At 34.1% G+C, this 21,575-nt stretch overlaps 1 protein-coding gene across 1 annotated transcript in view; it reads right to left on the bottom strand.

Annotated features, from left to right (window-relative positions):
- The window catches only part of celsr1b (cadherin EGF LAG seven-pass G-type receptor 1b), a 112,617-nt gene that overhangs the window by 8,259 nt on the left and 82,783 nt on the right, over nt 1-21,575 (bottom strand). The window contains exons 19-32 of the mRNA XM_087312112.1: nt 18,982-19,165; nt 18,762-18,899; nt 17,710-17,920; nt 15,625-15,792; nt 15,383-15,509; nt 12,050-12,250; nt 11,787-11,961; nt 9,712-9,824; nt 9,545-9,621; nt 9,331-9,457; nt 8,461-8,586; nt 8,243-8,379; nt 3,559-3,653; nt 1,445-1,588 (exon numbers count right to left, since the gene is read on the bottom strand). Coding sequence (XP_087168238.1) covers nt 1,445-1,588; nt 3,559-3,653; nt 8,243-8,379; nt 8,461-8,586; nt 9,331-9,457; nt 9,545-9,621; nt 9,712-9,824; nt 11,787-11,961; nt 12,050-12,250; nt 15,383-15,509; nt 15,625-15,792; nt 17,710-17,920; nt 18,762-18,899; nt 18,982-19,165 — 2,023 coding nt within the window. The remainder of the gene's footprint in view (nt 1-1,444; nt 1,589-3,558; nt 3,654-8,242; nt 8,380-8,460; nt 8,587-9,330; nt 9,458-9,544; nt 9,622-9,711; nt 9,825-11,786; nt 11,962-12,049; nt 12,251-15,382; nt 15,510-15,624; nt 15,793-17,709; nt 17,921-18,761; nt 18,900-18,981; nt 19,166-21,575) is intronic.

Genomic DNA, 21,575 nt, shown 5'->3' with positions numbered 1-21,575 from the left:
GTGTAATGGTTTGTTGTTCAAGCTTGCTCAATGTAAAAAATGAAAAACAAAATGAAGATGCTTGAGTTTGTGTTTTCAGTTTGACAGTGATGTTTGGGATGTTTGAGACTTTCTAAGCCTCAAGACCAAACTAACTCTGCAGTTTACCACACTCAAAACAATAATGACTCATTGGATGAACTCAATTTATTATTATTATTATTATTGAGGGCAGGATTTCCATCCCATCAATTTGTGTAGCACCAACTAAAAACTATTTACATGATTAAATGATTTTATCAAATAAAAATGTTTGTATTAAATACGTTCGCAAACACGGGGAGTACATGCAAACTCCACACAGAATTGCAAACTGACCCAGCTGGGGCTCGAACTAGTGATCTTCTTGCTGTTAGGCGATTGTGCTAACCACTGCGCCATTGTGCTGCCCTAATTATGAAATATTGAATTAAATTCAAAATGATTTTTTTTTTTAAATAAAAGCTCTGAATCTAGAGGTATGGCAACACGGTGGCTCAGTGGTTAACACTGTCACTACAGAGAAAGAAGGTCGCTGATTCTCGGGTGGTGTGTTAATGCAAGATTCAAGTGTATGGGTGTTTCCCAGTGCTGGGTTGCGGCTGGAGGGGCATCCGTTGCGTAAAACATATGCTGGATAAGCTGGTGGTTCATTCCACTGTGGTGGCCCCTGTTTAATGAAGGGACTAAGCTGAAAAGAAAATGAATGAATGAATCTATAGTTATCGGAATAGAACACAGCCAGGAACTAACTGCAGCTCTAGGGGTGTAGTTTTAAACACACAAGCGTTAGTGACTCTGTTTGTGAATGTTATCTGGAATGATGGAATCAAGAAAAGACTGAATTGTCAAACCATGTTTATAACAACAGAACTTGTGATCTTAGTTGGCTAACAGTGGTTTTAATAATTTCACTCCTGATGGAAACGTGTATCCTGATGGAAACGTGGCCTCTTCAAATTGTGCGCAGCTCAACAAATGTTCACAATAAAATCACAGCTGCTGTTTGGTTTAACCCACTGATGAACTACTAAGTGAGCTTGGCCAATGTTTTACCTTTTATATTTGTATATTTATATTATATCTATATTTATAGCCTTAATGAATCGGAGGTCAAGCTTCCAGACACAGAGGCGTACTAAAAATGTCAAATATCAATACGAATATAAATTTATACTTTAAACTACTTATATTTTGCTCACATGAATTTACAGGGATTGTAATATTAGTGGCACATGTTTACCAAAAAAAAAAAAAAATACAAAAACATTTTATAAAACTGTGCTGGATTTGCAAAATTAAAAAAAAAAAAGTTCTCAATAAGAGCGAGTTGGTTTTTTTTGGGGTATTATTTTCAGTGATTATGATCTCTTTGTTTTTGGTGTTTGCTTGAATGGCACATGTAAAAGTGCAGGTCAGAGGTCACCTTTAGGAGTGCTGTGAATCGGCGTCCTCTCATTATTCCACTTAGTTTTGGAGTGTCTTTCCTCATCTTCGCTGTCTGAGGAGTGTGAGGAAGCGTAAGAGCTGCTGTGCTCATCTGCTGACAGCTCACTGTCCGAATCTGAATCTGAATAGAAACACACAAGTTAATCTTACAAAATAACTTTTGAAAAAGGTTAAAATTTATATGTTAGGGAAAATTATTAAATCATGTTTTTAAAAAGAGCAAAAATTAGGAGAAACAAAAGAATATCTCAATTTTTGTAAAAATTTTTGTAGTTTGTAATTTTTTTTTGCAACATTTCCCATACATTTTAATGTATTATCTGGCATACAGTTTGTTTTATACAGTGGATGCCCTTTCAGCCACAACACAGTACTGGGAAAATAATAATAATAATTACTACTACTATTATTATTATTACTATTATAGTTTTTTTACACATCTTTTCTAATATTTAAGGGCCCTGTCAATGTTTATGGTAAACAATATAAGACATAAAAAATTTAAAATGTCTAAAAACAAACACACAAGTTAATCTCACAAAATAACGTAAAAAAAAGTCACCCAAATTTATATTTTAGGGAAAAATATTAAATAACACTTTTAAAAAAGAGCAAAAATCAAGATAAACTATATATATATATATATATATATATATATATATATATATATATATATATATATATATATATATATATACACACACACACACACACACACACGCACGCACACGCACACACACACACACACACACACACACACACACACACACACACACACAATTTTGTTTAAATTTTTATTTATTTATTTTTGCAATATTTCACATAAATTTTAATGTATTATTTTTGTATTCCCAGAGATGTTCTGACTAATGTATTATTTTAATAAATATATCTGTTTAATAAATATGCTGTGTTCAAATGCACAGAAATATCTAACTCATATTTACTTAGAAATAGATTAAGATATTAATTTTCAAAATGGAGTGTAGTCATTTATGCTTTACACGGCATCTAAAAGGGGTCTAAAATTTGAACTTGTCTACTTTCGACCAGCAGAGGTAGCCAAAAACACATTTAATAGGATTAAATCCATGATGTAAACTCTCATTTGGTAAAATTTGCCACAGAAGACAAGCTGCTCTTCACCCTCTAACTGCACATGGGATCTTCATGGGACAAATTGTGCAAAAAGTGCATATATACAAAATATTCATGAATTGCTGTGTTAAAGCAGAGTTACTATAGAAAACATAAATAATAACTGATTTTCCTTGTGAAACAAAAAGTAAATAACATCAATAAAAAACAGTCTTAAAATAGAATGAACGAATGAATAATATACATATATGCCTTTTAAATATATGTATTTATTAAGAAATTACTCAAATTACAACACTAACAACTAACAATAATCTAATAATCTGTTAAATAACAACAATAATAATAATACATTCATTAATTTTTTTTCGGCTTTCTCTCTTTATTAATCTGTGGTCGCCACAGCAGAATGAACCAATAATCTATCCAGCATATGTTTTATGCAGCAGATGCCCTTCCAGGCAAAAACCAACACCAGGAAACACCCATACACTTTTATATTAAAACTCATACACAACGGCCAATTTAGCTAATTAATAATAATAATAATAATAATAATAATAATAATAATAATTACCATTATCATTATTATTATTATGGGTTTCCTCCGGGTGCTCTGGTTTCCCCCACAAGTCCAAAAACATGTAGTACAGGTGAATTGGTTAGGCTTAATTGTCCATAGTTTATATGTTTGAATGAGTGTGTATGGATGTTTCCCAATGATGGGTTGCAGTTGGAAGGGCATCAGCAGCATAAAAACACATGCTGGATAAGTTGGCGGTTCATTCCGCTGTGGCGACCCCAGAATAATAAAGGAACTAAGCTGGAAAGAAAATGAATGAATGAATAAAAGAATGAATGAATATGAAAGGCCTTTTTCAATGATTATGCCAAAAAATATAAGTCATTAAAAAAATTAAAAACCACCAACAGACTTTGACAATCTTAGAAATATTTGCATAACACAATATATTTCTCTGTATTTTCTTTCACCTTCTTTCTTTTTACTCTTATGAAAAAAGAGTGTCGAGTCTACTTCATCGTGTCCCACATGTCCACCATTGGACGATATGCTGCGTTTCTTCTCCCTGTGTGAAAACAACATACTGTATAATGAGAATTTGTTTCTATCGTTACAATTAAGTGGAGTCACATTGAAATCCTTTAAAACCAGCAAGTTGCTAGTTAAATGTTCACAAATGTAGCCGCCAAAATAGCAGCACGACAACCAGAATGTTTTATCTCATTAGCAAATAAAATGTTCCTCGTAAAACGCAAACGGAGAGATCAAACGCATAAATCAGTGCATGCTGGATTTAATATATGATCCATGTAACGCATGACACTGTGCTGCGAATTAGAATGCCTTTTACAATGCTGAAGGACTCTGTCTGTGGTTATGGTAACTAAATCGCACTCATAAATATAACTAAAATAGAGATAAATGAATTGAGAGTCATAATGAACTAAAGATATTCACCCCCCCTGAGATGTTTATGCACAATCTAGCAGGTGATAATTGGTGTAAATATGTTAATGAAACAGCTGCCGGCACAGCTGCAGGAAAATACTTCAAAGAGTTCATTTGAATGTATAATTTCACATATAGAGTGAAGATCAAAATGTTTTCCAAAAATTTTAAGTCACTTAGTTATTTTCTAACAGGTGTTAAAGAGAAGTATTTAAAAGGTTAGTTCACACATACATTTAAATGATGGTATTAATTACTTACCCCCGTGTCATTCAAATGCTGTGAGACCTTTTTTCAATGTCGGAACACAAATTAAGATATTTTAGACTAATTCCAAGAGCTTTCTCATTCTTCATAGACAGCAAGATGTCACAAGATGTTCAAGTCAAGAAAAGGAACCAATAATGTAAAAAGCTGGTGACTTTGTTTGCCAATGTCTTCTCTCCCATGTGAGATGGTGATTGTTAAGAGTCAGCAGCGAACACACTGTATTACTCTTAGTAAATACACACCCTTAACTGGTGTGAAAGACATTTGCAAACAAAGTCAGTTTTTTTCATACATTTTCCTTGGAGTTTATATGTATGATTATATTTGAAGCACTGAATTCATATCTCATGACCTTTAGTGTGTATGAAGAATGAGAGTTTGGTGGCCCAGTAGTGTATAACACAACGGCATTTTATAAAAGCAAACATTAATCTCACAAAACAACGGAAATGCCCCTGACCACTAGGTGGCAGTGAAGTGGTTATTTCTTTTCTAGTTGAATGGCAAGTTACAGACCGAAAGAGCGATTACCTCTTGACGCCACAACAAATTTGTCACAACACATTGCTACCAAGGGATAAGAAGCCGATTTTACCACTGGGCATACCCTTCTGTAATGTCCATGCAATGGACAAATACTTGTGACGTGCACACAATTACCCATTTGTGGACCAACTGCCACCTAGTGGTAAGGAGCATTTCTGTTGTGTTGTGAGATTAATGTTTGCTTTTTGAAATGTGGTTGTGTCATGTTGTTAATTTTGTTGTGTTGTGAGATTATTTTGAAATTTTGAAATGTTGCACTGTAATCTTAATGTTGAGTTGTGAGATTATTGTTTGCTTTTTTAAATAATGTTGTGTTGTGATCTTAATGTCATTGTGTTGTGAGATTAATGTTTGCTTTTTGAAATTTCATTGAATTGTGATCTTAATGTTGTTGTGCACTACTAGGCCACCGTATGAGAGAGCTCTTGGATTTTATCTAAAATAACTTAATTTGTGTTCTGAAGATGAACAAAGGTCTCAGGGGATTGCAACAATATGAGGGTCAGTCATTAATCATTTTTTGTGGAACTAATCCTTCATTAAAAAGAGCATATTGAAAAAGATATTGGACCCTATCATGCGCTCGGTGCAATAGGGTGCGGGATGTGTTTGCCCCAACATGTTGCTATTTTCAGACAAACTCAAGCTTAATTTTTTTTTCCATTTTCTGCCGCATTGTTCAAATAGCAAATACATTTGTGCCACTTTGTGGACTCATGAGTGCCCCGGTCTAGAAAAGAGGTGTGTTAAGGTGCATTTTTGGTGCGTAGCTATTTTGAGGAACTAAATAAACTGCATATTAGATCAGATGAAAGCAGGTCTAAAGTCTAGCGCAGAGCAGGTTAGTTGTGTGCCTTAAACACGAACACATTGCTTAAAATGCACAGGATGTACAGCAATACACAAATATCTTTACGAAGGAAAAAAAAATAAAGGATTAAAATATTACAAAAATTATCACTTTCTACATAAATATAAAAACCACTGCCTCCATGCCTTCTTCATCTCAGAGGGCTTTTACAGTTTATTAATGACAATTTGCTTTTGTATAATGTTATTATTATTAGTATTATTTATTATGCGCACATTTATATTTGTTTTATTAAAAACAAGTTTAGATTGGTCCACCTGTCAGGTTTTGGACCATATGGCGCATATGAATATGGAAGTGTGTTTGGTTTTTTGATCACAATTCATTATTATTGCTCATTTATTCATTTGCTGGAAATTAGAACTGAATTTAAAAAGAGTTTTGAGGCAAATCTTTGCCCTTAACAAATTAAATTAATTACCTAGGCTAATAGATGTATGTGTGCACAACACTGTTTCCTTTTCCACAAAAGAGAAAGAGAAAGTAAAGTGGCCGAATGGAGGAGGCTTGTTCTTTATCCTTGCTGCAGACGCTCGGTTTAACCGTTTTCTCAGTAGTGAAGAATTTTTCCAATTACAAAGTCCGCCCTGTAAATAGCAAATGTGCCATGGCGTGATGCAACTGACTCTTAAAGGGAATGGGACTCTGATTTGTTTATTCTCAAAACAAACCCTTAACTCAATAAAAGAATAAGCACACCCCTGTCAGAGCATGCACCGCAGTGCAGAGCTTATTTTTCAGTCCTTAAAGTAGCAAAAGTGGATTCGGACATGTCCTTAATGCTTTTGCGCCATGCGCTTCAGACTTTGCACCTAGATCGTTAAAATAGAGCCCAATATCTCTCAAACTATAGTCGATTATGAATCGCATTAATTTTTTATTTGCTGCTATATTCTTGTTTGCTGTAATCTACGAAAACACAAAGCAACATATTTGCATAATCCCTGCCTGTGAAGAAGCTTTTATTCTCTCTGTGTGAGGTATTTTCTAAGTGTAAAGCAGTTAAATTTCTCTTTTCAAAAAGTATGGAGTGTTTGCAGCAAACATGCCAACGTGTGTTAAAAATACTGTGTAAAATGAGTATGCCTGCACAGGAGCAAGACTAGGAGAAGGCTATGCTGAAGAATGAATGATTGTGTAGAATAACTGAATATGTAAAGCACTGATTATATATGTTAAATACTTGTATGAAGCTATATGTGTCAGAAGCTAGAGTGAGTAACATATCATCAAGTTATTATCCTATCATGACAATGTAATGTATTAAACACTTATTATTTTGCATCTATGTCTCTGGTGTCAAAACAATTGCTGACACAGACTTGTAACATCTCTGTTGACATGAGCTAGTGGGCTGAGAGCCAAGAATAACAGGGCCACCTAGAGTAAAAACTTATCCTAAAATGGTCAAAAGTTAAAATGAGACACCTAGGGGTGTGTCAAATAACCTGTATAAAGATTGTGGAAAACACAGAGACTTTAGAAAGATTAAGAGAAAGAGGAGGAGAATGCTATGAGGTCTGCTCTGCTCTTTCTCTGCTTTATTATTTAGAATAAAGTCTATTTTCTGATATTCAAAACCTCCTGTCTGATAATTTCTTATTGATGAGAAGTCGAATTACGACACCTGTCCACAAAATAAGAACATTCCCATTTCAGACAGGATGTAGAGACGTAAAGACCATTCAAACACACTTGGCCAGCTGACAAATCAAATCAAAGTTGGCTTATGGAAGCAAAGGAAGGAATTTACAGACCTTAAAGGGATATTTTACTCAAAAAATAACTCAATGTTTACTCACCCTCATGTGGTCCCAAACCTTTACGAGTTTATTTCCTCTATTGAACACAAAAGAAGATATTATGAAAAATTTCGGAAACCTGTAACCATTGACCCCCATAGAAGGAAAAACAATTACTACAGAAGGTAATGTTTACAGGATTCTAGCATTTTCCAAAATATCTTCTTGTGTGTTTAACAGAAGAAAAACTTATTAAGTTATGGAACATTTAAAAGGGTGAGTAAACAAAAAAGAATTAAGCCCTGAATTGGCTTAAATGAACCATATTAAAATCGTTCCTATTGATTTTAAGAGCATATTCTGAAAAAATCACAATGTTTCAGACATTAGCTGGATTTAAATGTAGGGGACTCCAGCACAATAATAGGGCCCTTTAAAACACCGTATGACCTGCTCTTTAATGATATTCAGCAGGTTGTCCAGATCAAGATTTGAGTGTGGAAAAAAGTATAACAAATTATGTAGCATGATATAGCAACAACTGAAATTCCTCAACATTTTAAAGAATTCATTCTGAACAAAATCGAGTATTCATAAACTGTTCTCTAACTTTGCTAAGTTAGACACCAGGTTATCATGTGACAGAAAGCCAAGGTCTGTGTGAATTTCATGTAAGTCTTTCATGTAATAAATTCAATTGAGATGTTTTTTACAACATGGAAATCTTAATTCTGATTGGCTAATCATGGTATTCAATATGAATCTGTGGTGAATTACCTGAATGTGGAAGCGAGGTAACTGCTACCGTGACTCTTTCCTGATCTGACTGAGCTCTGCAGAGACACACTAGATTCTCCAATAGTGGTTCGGTACAGACCTCCATCCTCCATGTAGACGTCACCATTCAGTGAACGCTAAAGAAAATGATAGAGGATAAATAAACTATGCCTGCATAATAATGTTCACCTTTAGATCCAACTTTAAGTCAAACTCACCGTGAGTAAAGTAGCCCGAGTTACACTGGGATCCTCAGCTGGTATATTCTTTCCTGTAAAGACACTTTTCAGGTTTCTCCTCACATCTTTGTTGAGAATACAGTGAAAAAAGAAGATGCAAATGCCCTGGAATAAAAAAAATTAACACGTCAACACTGAATCCTGGCATGTATTATAATTTCTTTTTAATATAAAAGCTTATTAGTTTAAGAGTGCAACTTAATTTCATACAGTTTTGATCAATACCCAACTTATTTGTATTTAATGTAACATATTATTATTTAAACTTTTATTTAATGTCCTTTTATTTACTTCTTTCTGTTGCTCAAAATTATTAGTATTATTTGTTTAAACCACATTTTAATAATTTCCTTTATTTTTTTTCTATTGTACTTAATTTAACATTTTACAATTTTGATTTGATCTAGATTTTTAACTATTTTTATTATTACTACTTTTATTATTATTTTTATTACATTTATACAACCCAATTTTATTAGGATTTGTTTTGTTAAAATTTATTTTATATATTTCGTTATTTACATTTTGTTTATATCTATTTACTTAGCAATTTTTGATGTACATTGTTTATTTTTATTTAAAATAAAATACAAATATAATAGAATTATTATTATTAATATAAATATAATTTATTTTATCAGCAACAGCAACAAACAATAATATCTGTACATTTTAAATGAAGAATATAAATAACTATAAAACAAAGCATTTTGAACTTGATTCTGAAACTGATTCATATTTATTTTACCTTTTTAAAATTACAACATGGACATTCTTAGTACCTAAGATGTCTCTAATTTCAATTCTAACATACATTATTTTTCCATAACCATATGGGTGCATTTGTACCTGTAAGCAGCTGAGGATGGCGAATAGGTAGTGGAAGGACAGCACATCACTGTTGACCGCCATCAGACCCAGCAGCCAGGTGGCGCTGATGAGCAGCAGGAGGAGAAAGGCCACTCGAAGAGCAGAGCTGAACAACAGCAAATAACCAATGTAAAAACCCTGCTTACCAAAAATATTCTTCACTTTGATCATTACACACTTTTGCTTTACTCACATTGCTCCAGATTTCTCTGTTCGCTGGCGCCGTCCACACGAGGCTTTGGCTGCCAGCACAATTAGGACTATATTTATCTGTTAAACAAAGAGATATGTTTTCAATAAGTAATCAGCACTTTAGTTTGAAAATTTTTTTTAAATAAGATAAATAAAACACAAACTGACCAGCACTACTATGGATATTGGTCCCGTGATGCTCCAGATGAGAGTGTCATAAACAGACAGCCAGCAGAAGTCAGGGTTTCCATAACCCTGCGGATCCAAACCCACAGCCAGACCTGATGATACAGACACACAATCAGCACTAGTGGGCAATCAAAGAGCAAACTACACAGGTTTTAAGAATCTAATACTATATCTGTTTATATTTCTAACATCTTTCCAAATTTCAATACTAAATACATTCAGAATTTATCTGGTATTTTTATAAATTTGACCAAGTTGCTTGTTTTTCAACTTTTCAAATAAAATTGGTTGAAAATTTAATACTCTAATAAGTCATCTTGAGGTCCTTTTGTAAGATTTCTGCAGCCCTGTAGTTGGCCCTGGCACCCAGGTAGATCACCTAATACTGTCCATTTAAGGCCCTGTCCACACAAACATGGGTATTTTCAAAACACTGTCCATATGAAAATGCAGTATCAGGTGACTGAAACCAAAACATTCTGAAAAGTCCGCCCAGGGTGAAGATTTTTCAAAACTTTGGGTACAGTGTGTTTGTGTGGACACTACAACGGGAGTTGTTGCCTCATGATGTCAGTGTCCTTTATAAAAGGCCAACAGGGCTGGGTTTACACCAAACACAAACAACACAAGTGAGGCACTAAGTGAGGCACTAATGTACCCCAAGCTGAGGACCAAACACTTGAATGTAATACTAAGGTCACTTAGGAGGTTTTTTTGTGGCATTTAAGAAGATTCCTAGTTGAGAACTTACTACTTTAACGTCATCCTGAAGGCACTTTGTAAGTTTTTTTTGTAGATTTCTAGTTTGTTTTTCTAAATTTTGAACATTAGGCTAACTACCTTAGAGGTTTGTTCCATTCGAACATAAGTGACCCACTAATTGAACACCACATGATATTTTGCCAGGATTGCAGCTCGAAGGAACAGATTGTTTAATTCAAAAGGCATTAAAATGTGTGAGATGTGACTTTTACTCAAGATTACAGTTAAATAACCCTTCAAACTTCTGTAATCAACATCACCTAAAAATGCTGCAATAAGTGAAGTTAAATAATTCATTTTTAAATTAAGTAAACTTCTAGTTCAGCCAGTTGTACTTATGCAGGGACCAGGGGAGAGCAGTGAACACTCTGTAGGGAACATGTCAATAGGAACGATGGCTGCGTCCGAAACTGCATACTTCCATACTATATAGTATGCTAAAATCAGTATGCGAGGCAAGTAGTATGTCCGAATTCATAGAATTCGAAAATCAGTATGCGAGAAGTACCCGGATGACTTACTACTTCCGTCGAGATTTTGGAGTGCGCATCCCATGCACGCTGCGCTATCCCATAATTCCACGCGAGAGAATTCATGAATGGAAGTGAAGCGACGCAACTGACGCAGGTAGGTCACGTGACCATGACAAAATAGTGCATGTAGTACGTCCGAATTCAATTCATACTTTTCCACATTCATACCATATTCACCTTATTCTCCGCGGACGAGCAGGCGCTGCCATTTGGATCTTTTTATCTCGCGACTTCCGGTCACATTCACTTCCATTCATTTTTTGACATTAAAAACTGCTCGTTACGCTGCTTGATGTTGCAATTTGATATTTTCTTATTATATTATTCTACTTGGACTGTGTAGTCATGCAAACATTTGTTTGTAGAGCAAGTAGTTTGACCATTTTCCGCCGTTTATTATTCCTAGTCATTTCTCCCATAGGCGACTGAATCGGAAGTTCTAAGACAATCGCGAAAACAGGCGCACTTCTGCATTTTAGAATAAGGTCAATAGAACATACTTTTCTAACAGCCGAATAGTACGTTTAAATTCAAATGCAGTACCTACTGAGTAGTAGGCGGTTTCGGATGCAGCCACAGTTTCTTTATTAGGCAATCGCTTCTAATGAGCTGCTTATCTAGATCAGCTGTGTAAAACAAGAGAGACGTGCAAAATGTGTCAAGCAGGAGGTCACGAGGGCCAGGATTGAGAATTGCTGCTCTAGTTCATGTTAGCGATCAGTCAGTAGGTTAACTGTTGATCAGCTGAGCGCATCATACCGGTAATAATAGCGGGAATCCCCCAGCCAATAGCATAGTAGAAGCGCATGTGGCCTTGGTTGATGTTACGCATCTCAGTCAGCATTCGATAAATGTGCAGCCCCTCCACAAACATCCAGGCGAATGCGCACATGTATGAGTAATGTAGAAGAATGGCCACAACTGTACAAACAAACTAGAAAAGCAAGGGTTTAGTATCACACAGAGACTGCTAAGTTATAATTACAACAAAATAACATTGCTGATATTATAGTATGGCTCACCGGACTGTCTGTCTGATTGATGCCAGTGAGGAAGATGAACTCTGAGAGGAAGATGGAGGCCACCAGGTTCTTGTGGATGCTGTGTAGATTGGAGCGCAGCTTGCGAAGAATGGCCAACAGGAGGAAGGTGATGAGGAGGGCCACCAGTGAAGCTGACACTGTTGTGTAGGTCACCACTTTCAGAGGAAGAACGTCACCATGCTGTAACCGAGAATAACCTAAGTTAGCTGTGTGAATACTAGAAAATATAGACAATTCAGATTTATGATTTTTACAAACAAAATGGCTGATTCTGGGACTAATTTCATTTTTAAGTTATTTTTTCCCCCCAAAATTAGTATTGACAAATAATATGAAATAAATTTGATTTGACTTTGACTTTATAAATTATGCTATATTAAACATATTTGTAAACAATAAAAACAGTAGACAGGCCAAACAAGAATGCAAATTAACATTTCCATGCTGTACAAAACAGCTGCACTGGCATTTGATAGGTATTGTAAAGAAAGAAAGCATAATCTAGACTTAAAGATAACTTAGTTTGAGCCCAATTTCAGTATTTAGGATTTTCTTCCAGTATTTCTATCTTTCCAGAGATTCTACCTAGTGAATTTTTCAAATACAAACAAAATTCACACATAAAATCATATCAACAGATCCACATGTATTGTGAATGATGCCTATTGTGTACATTGTGAAAATGTTTACTCTAGCTTTAGATGTATATTTTTGCATACTTTTTGAAAGAAAAACAATGTTCACTGAATTTAAAACTTAATGCAGAATATCTTTTTTCCCCCTGAGCGCTTGGCCATTTTGCTCCAGTTTCCCCCACAAGGCCAAAGTCATGCAGTGCAGGTAAAGTGGGTATGCTAAAATTGTCCGTAGTGTATGTGTGTGAATGAGTGGGTATCGATGTTTCCCAGTGAGGGGTTGCAGCTGGAAGGGCATCCACTGCGTAAAACATATGCTGGAAAAATTATTGGTTTATTCCGCTGTGGCAACCCTGAATGAATAAAGGGGTTAAGCCGAAAAGAGAATGAATGAATGTTTGGTCATTTCTATATGTGGCACCTGAATGAATGTTTGTTTGGTCATTCATTTCTATATGTGGCTACCAGTCCAAATATCGGTTGGTATACTGGTGCTCTTCCGCTGGCCTCTGTTATTGCTCAGTTTATACACTTTGCCCAGTATAAAATCATTGCAGTGGAGTTTTAATGCAAGTTCAGAATCCAGATTGGCCCAAATTTAAGGGGTTAGTTCACTCAAATATAATTATTCTGTTATTAACTGCTCACCCACATGTTGTTCCATGTTCTTCGCTTATCTTCAGAACATAAATTGAGATTTTTAAAAATGAAACCCGAGAGCTCACTGACCCTCCATAGACAGCAAGGGTTCAGAGACAAAGTCCAGAAAAGGAACCAAAAATATTGTCAAAACATTCCATGTAATTATCCGAAGCTCCAAGAACAGTTTTGTGCACCAAAAATTTTAAAAACGCCTTCACTCACTGTAAATTGCCCATGTATTCTGCATCAGACCAGGATATTTATTTAATTTACAATGAATTTATAAAATTTTTTTTTTGGTGTATTTTAAATAGGAGCAATGGTTTTAAAAAATTTTTTGTGCACAAAAGTGTTCTTGGAGCTTCGTATGACTGAAGTTGAAACACTGAAGTCACATGGAATGTTTTAACAATTATTTTGGTACCTTTTCTGGACTTTGAGCATCTCAGGACCATTACTGTCTATGAAGGATAAGAGAGCTCTCAGACTTCATTTAAGATATAAATCTGTGTTCAGAAGATTAAAGAAGGTCTCAGGGCATTGGAACAAAATGAGAGTGCGTAATTAATAATTTAATTTTCATTTAATTTAAACATTTTCATTTTCTGCATGAACTAATACCTTTAATTAAAAACCATGGCTATTTACCAATCATCCTTTAAAGGCTGTTTAATGCATCTCCACCAAGGTTATTATAGTTAACGAAAACGAACGAAAAAACGAAAACTAAAATTTGAAATAATTGTTGTTAACTGAAATAAAAATAAAAACGAGAGTTTTAAAAAAAAAACTGAAAAAAAAAACTTGAACTAACTGAAACTATATTGTGTACATACAAAACTAACTGAAACTAACTAAAATTAGAGCAAAAACCTCCTTTGTTTTCGTAAATCTAATTTGTGCTGCAGGTGTTTGACCCATGCGGACTTCAAGAGCCTGCTACCATCGAGCCGTTTCTCCTCAAGTCAGTCCTCTCTGTTGCTCCCACGACAGAAACAACAAGTGGACATGACAGCAGCACTGTGACAGCATTCGACACTTAAAACTATTACTTTAACAAATTTGTGCCCAATAATGGGGTTTATTTCTTTATCGCGATCGTGAAAAATCTTTTTAACCTGATCTTTTAAGTAAACCTGTTGAATGAATTCACCAAAACGAACTGAATCATTTGAAAAAATTCTCATCTACAGTAAGCACTTATCCACAAACGACTTTCTTTTTAACAAGCCTAATACCCAACTCTGACTCGAAATAATCCAATATATACGCTCATTCAGTTATTAGAACAGTAACGTTACACTGAGATCAAATTTGAGAAGCGGTGAACCAAACAGTACATGACAGCCTGCTGTGCCGTGGGTAAACCGAGGGCTTAAGTGAGAGAATCTGGTGAAAAACGTGTTTATTACATAATAGAAAAGAGTAATGGAATTGAAACAAGTGAATCATGATTCAATTGGGTTGCAAAACTTTACTATAAGACATTTTTCAGATCATAGTGATGTTTTAACTGACTGAAATTATAATTGCTGACTTTATAATGTTGAGTCCTAACATCCGCGTTAAAGATCTGAACTTCCCATCACTACTGTGTATCTAATCTCAGAGCAGCCTTGCACACATATTGTACTTAAGGCTGCTATCTTGTGGGCTGTTGTATTTGAATTTGAGGATGGGTATTGTATTGGTAGATAATAGTGTTCATGTACCCTCTAAATACAGGTTTCATAAAATGTAAGTTTTTATTATACAATATTTATTCTATTGATTTTGAAACTTGCACCAAACAAATATCCTCATTTAGAAAAAAAAACTAAAACTAATACTGAAATTAATAAAAACTAAACTAAAACTAAGTCATTTCAAAATATAGAAATTAATAAAAACTAGTAAATCTGCCTCTGAAAACTAATTAAAACTAATTGAATTTGAAAACAAAAAGTCAAAACGAAATAAAAACTAAAACTAACGAAAAATACAAAACTATTATAACCTTGATCTCCACAAACCACAATAGCTCATTAAGTCTCACCTCTCGTTTGGAGATGTCCATGAGGATGGCAAAGCTGCTCATATGACTGCACTGGCAGCTGATGTGAGTGGAGTTCCTGAAGACCAACTCACAGCCTTTAGAAGACCAGGCACCTCCACCAGCAACCCTATCACAAAAAAATACATCTTTATTCTGCAATCATTACAAAAGCAAAGATACTGTAGCTTTCTTTGGGCAATCTATGAAAGATAAATGATACTATTAATTCATTAAGCACTTACATGATGGAGTGGTTCCAGTAGACGCACACAGGTTTGGTCCTCTCCTGAGTCTCCAGGAGTCTGAAGTTCAGCAGTATTGGTCTTTGGAGAGGGCTTAAGAGCGGTTCTCCATCCTTGTGGACCACCACGCTAACTATAGGTGTGTTGATGACAGGACGATTTGGCAGTCTGAGAAAGTGGAAAACACCACATACAGTTGAAGTCAGAATTATTATTAATTGTTTATTTTTCCCCCAATTTCTTTTTAATGGAGAGAAAATCTTACATAAAAGTTTTAATAATTAATTTCTAAGAACTGATTTATTTTTATCTTTGTCAAGATGACAAATAAATAAATATTTGACTAGATATTTTTCAAGATTATAGTATTCAGCGTAAATTGACATTTAAAGACTTAACTAGGTTAATTAGGTTAACTAGGCAGGTTAGGGTAATTAGGCAAGTTAGTTTTATAGGGATGGTTTGTTCTGTAGATTATCAAAAAATATATAGCTTAAAGGGGGTAATAATTTTGACCTTATAATGGTTTTTAAAAAATTAAAGCAGATTTTTATCCTAACCGAAATAAAACAAATAAGACTTTCTCTAGAAGAAAAAAGATTATCAGACATACTGTGAAAATGTCCTTGCTCTGTTACACATCATTTAGGAAAAGAATATTGATAGGGGGGGTAATAATTCTGACTTCAACTGTATATACACTAATCTACTCATATTATTATCAAGTCTCAAGATGGTGTAGTATCCAAGTGAACCTGTGCTATTAGTTCTGTTTGGTGTTATCTGAGATACTGTAAACATATTTTGGAATGCCATAATTGACCTATCAGAACCATGCATTAATGACTGAATTAATGGCTTAATCTAACAATGTTGACTTTTTATTTCATATACCTTACTATAAGCCCATGATTTCAGAATTTATTATAAAACAAATTTTTCCTCCTTTTTAAATTCCTTTTAACCCTGTTTTTGCATATTTTTAAAATAGTTTTCAATAATGTTTGTTCTTTGTTATTTATACTCTTATATTTGTAGTGTTTTATGTTCCTTTTATTCTTCTTAATGTGTTGTAAATTAGTTTATTTGTTAAAAAGCTAAATTATTAATAAACAAGAAGTTTATTTGTACAGTGCTTTTTTTGTGAAGCACTTTGAATTGGCATTGTGTATGAAACGTGCCATACAAATAAACTTGCCTTGCCTAAATACCAATTTAAGAATACAAAGCTTATAATTTAGTAATGACATAATTAATTCTGTCATTTTTTTTAAATCAGGACAAAAATCATGTCATATTTGCATTATTTCACGATGTATGTTCTAATTTGACTTTTTAATAATTCTAATAATTTCGAATAATTTATACCATTCATTTCATGACATTGTAAAAACTTTTTATCTCATAATCTTTTTGACCTTTGATTTTAAATTTGACAAGTATTATTCACTTCTTTTGACTAAGTATCCACAATTGTGAAGTTTAAAAAAAGATTGATTTAGTTAAAATAAGTGACTTTAGATTTTTGTTTTTTTCATTTTAAATCGGAATCCACTTCTAACTCTAGAATTGTAATTAATTAAAATTTTGACAAATGAATCCAAATTAATTAAATCCAAATCTATCATCCAGGGTGTCACGGTGGTGCAGTGGGTAGCATGATCGCCTCACAGCAAGAAGGTCCCTGGTTCGAGCCTCGGCTGGGTCCTGTGTAAAGATTGCATGTTCTCCTCGTGTTCGCATGGGTTTCCTCCCACAGTCCATAGACATGCGCTGTGGGTGAATTGGGTAAGCTAAATTGTCCGTAATGTGTATGAATGAGTGTGTATGGGTTGCAGCTGGAGAGGCATCAGCTGCGTAAAACATGAGCTGAACAAGTTGGCAGTTTATTCCGCTGTGGCAACCCCAGATTAATAAAGGCACTAAGCCGAAAAGAAAATGAATGAATGAATGAATCATCCAGAATTTTAATCTTGGTTCAAATTTCAAATTTTATTAAAATATTACTCCTAATCAATTACTAGTTTTTCAAGTATTGCTTAAGTTTAATATATATAGTTTATAAATTTAATGCTTAAAATCTACCTTAGACTGCGTCGGTCCGGATCGTAACTCTCTGGAAGAAGGTGACCCAGAGACCTGTAGATCATCACCATCACTGCAGCAGGGGGATCAGGCTGTTCTGCATGGCTTCTTTTCTTTATGGATGGTATCAGATCAACAACATCCGATCCATCCATGCTCATCACAGACACAGTTGAGTTAATCTGAGATGGAGGATCAGTGCTTAAAGCATCTATAGTGTAATAAGATGCATAAAGTTTAACATTTTGATCACATTTCCATAAATATTAATGCTTGTACAGTTCCTTCTACTAATATTGGCATCCCTTGGTAAATATGTGCAAAGAAGGATGTAAAAGTGTCAATCTTTTCCACATAATATGAATAAAAAAACTCAAAAAAATAAAAATAACTCACTGATAACAATCAATCGCAAACGCAGAAAAGTTTTGTCAAGAAACCAATATTTAGGTAAATATAGGTTTGCTGCAATAATTGGTACCCCTATAAATACATATGAGCAAAATACAGTTGAAGATTGTTTAATTATTAGATCGAATTATCTAAAACCCTCCTGTAAAATTGTAATCCTTTTTAAAATATTTCTCCAGTGGCATTTAAAAGAGACAAAAAATTCTAATATTTTTTCAATAATTTTAATAACTAATTTCTAATAATTAATTTATTTTGCCATGATGAAAGTACATAATATTTTACTAGTTATTTTAGAACAAACTAGCAGTTACATTTAAAGGCGTATCTATGTAGGTTAATTAAGTTAACTAGCCACATTAGGGTAATTAGGCAAGTCACTGGACAACAGCCGTTTGTTTTGCAGCCACTAAAAAAGGGGGTTTTATATTGCTTATAATACTGACCGTAAAAATGATTTTGTTTTTAAAAAATATAAAAACTGTACTATACTCTACTTACATTAAAAAAACAACTCAAGCATCTTCTTTAAGCAAACAAACAAAAACCTAATCAACAAGGACATTTCTTTACTTACAGTATGTTTACCAAGGATGCCAAAATTAGCGAAGGCCAGAAGAAATACAGTTCAAAGTAAGAACCTTTGCTTTTCTTTGACATAAGCAGGTTTGGGAACAGGACTGAACACTCCATCTCTTTTGAGAAGACCTCCTTAACCTCCTGAAATCGAGGAATCTTTTCTTGGCTTGCAGTGGAGTCCAGAAAATCTAACGCAACAACTTAAATGGGAAGACATAAAATGGTAAATACGTTTAGGTCTGAGAAGAGCAGAGGCTGCAGGGTGAAGAAGGAGATACTAACTGATGTTGTCAGTGATGATGGTGAAGGGTCTCAGGTAGGTCTTCCTCACGTTTTGGACCAGAGTGTTCGCGTACTCCTCAAACTGGTGGAGCAGGTTTGCCGTACCGCCGTCAGATCGCTGGATCTTCTCCCAATGCTCCTGGTTAAGCGGGTCGAGGATGGCACTTCCGGCTTTAATGATGTTCTAGCATGGCAAACAAGAGGGATGTTCATTAATACTGGACCAAGACCACACAATATAGCTTCCAAATACATTCAAAGTTTTTGAGAGAGAAGCTGTTGATTTTTTTTTTATCGTGCAATTCCGAGTGTGCTTCACACTTGTGAGGGGGTTGTACAAACCACCTGTAGGAAACACACTTTTCGCTCAATATGCACCAGACAATTTCTCATAAACATTATTCTGTTACGAGGACTTACACAATTATAACAAATACAAAAAAAAAAAAACAAAAAGATAACAATAACAAAAGAAGAATAGAAAAGATATCACCTTTTAGAATGGTACTTAATATTGTATATATATATGTATATATATATGTATATATATATATATATATATATATATATATATATATATATATATATATATGTATATATATATATATATATATATATATATATATATATATATATATGTATATGTATGTATGTATATATATATATATATATATATATATATATATATATATATATATATATATATATATATATATATATATATATATATATATATTAGGGGTGTAACGACACACTCAGCTCACGATACGATGTGTATCACGATATAATGTTCACGATTCGATATGTATCACGATATTTGGAATAAAAATTGAAAATTTAACTGAAATGCAAATTTTACCAAGTAAACTATTTTTTATGTATTTCTTTTGTTTCAACTTGTTAAACTGAACCTTCTTTAAGAAAATAAATTAAACAGGCCTGTCTCTGGAAAATAGAACAATTTAAAAACTTCTTAAAAAATATTATTGAAATGACAGAGACAAAATTAAGGAACAATATAAGTAAAAGTGCAAAAAAATAAGCTTTCTATTCAATTGAATTTAATAGTAAGAGCTTAAGGCTTTGCTTGGTCACTTGTGTTTTTTCTGTGTGCAAAAAAAATCCACATTTCCAGGTAATCAGCAGTTCTATAAGATAATCCTGAACTCATGTGTATCTGTCTGAGAGGCTTTTATGGATGGCTGTCTTCATGTTGGGCATGATGAGTGACAGGGTGGCCGTCTTTTCATTACACAGGACAGTCGTGACTCTTTTCAGCAGTTTAGGCAGGTTTACTATTTCTTCGGCGTCGCTGATGTCGGCGCTATCAAGTGTATCATGTTGACGTGCATTTTTGTGTACCTCTGTACTCAAAAGGGTTAATGCTTGTCGGATTCATAACTCTAAAATGCGATATGATTGTTTAAATAATGTGTACGTTTTCGGTTTCATTTCCACTGCTAAGTGCTGTTCATACTTCCCACGCTGCTCCTGAACGATCACTCTGTTCCACAAACTGAATGTTGTTTACTACTTTATTAGTCACAACCTGCAGGTTCTGTTCACTGAAGCAGACGCGCGCGTATGGCAAGCCTTTTTAGCATTTAAACCTTTGTTCTGACTATCCATAAATATATTTAATTCATATTTAATTAAATTCATTTAGAGATATCTCTAATTATATTTTGACTAGTCGAATTATAATTATGACTAGTCAAAATATAATTAGAGATATCTCTAAATATATTTATGGATAGTCAGATCAAAGGTTTAAATGCTACAACGGCTTGCCATACGCGCGCGTCTATCATCCGCCCTCTGTAGTAACAGCTCACGTCTTGTGTGATTTTGCGGCGGCCAATACATCATTATATGAAGACAGAATGATATTTTAGGGTGAATTGTACCTTATAAATACAGTATGTGACTCTTTCAACACCATTAGGAGGTATCCATGTCGCTGTGCAAAGTATGTAAATCACTGTGAAGACTTTAAAACTTAGGATGTTTGACCCAGTATGCGTGTCAAAAAGCGGACGAGTCTAAAGCAATGACTGGACAACCGAAATTTTGCCAGACGTCTGATTTTGAGAGGATGGGCCATCCTCTATTTCAACTCCACTCATCTTGGTCTGCTAACATTACTGCTGCTGCAATCTGAACTCACGTGCGACAGCAGGTGGAACGTGGCTCACGTGCAAACAGCTCAACTACTAAGAGAAAACGGACGTCATATCGTAATCAAATCGTCATAACGCCACAATGCATATCGAGACATTTTTGCATCGCAATAAATCGTACAACGATAAATCGTTACACCCCTAATATATATATATATATATATATATATATATATATATATATATATATATATATATATATATGTATATATATGTGTGTGTGTGTGTGTGTATATATATATATATATATATATATATATATATATATATATATATATATATATATATATATATTTGTAGACTGTTCTGTCCACCCTAATTTCAACTTACATTAGGATTGGGAGATGTTGACCAATTTGGCAACATACGATGTCTAATGTGAAACATCACAATGAACGATGGCATAGTTTGGAA

This window comes from Danio rerio, chromosome 25 (genome assembly GCF_052040795.2).
Source record: "Danio rerio strain M-AB ecotype USA chromosome 25, GRCz13ab, whole genome shotgun sequence".
NCBI lineage: Eukaryota > Metazoa > Chordata > Actinopteri > Cypriniformes > Danionidae > Danio > Danio rerio.
Note: the sequence above shows the minus strand (reverse complement) of the source record. Positions and strands in the feature narration are given on the sequence as shown.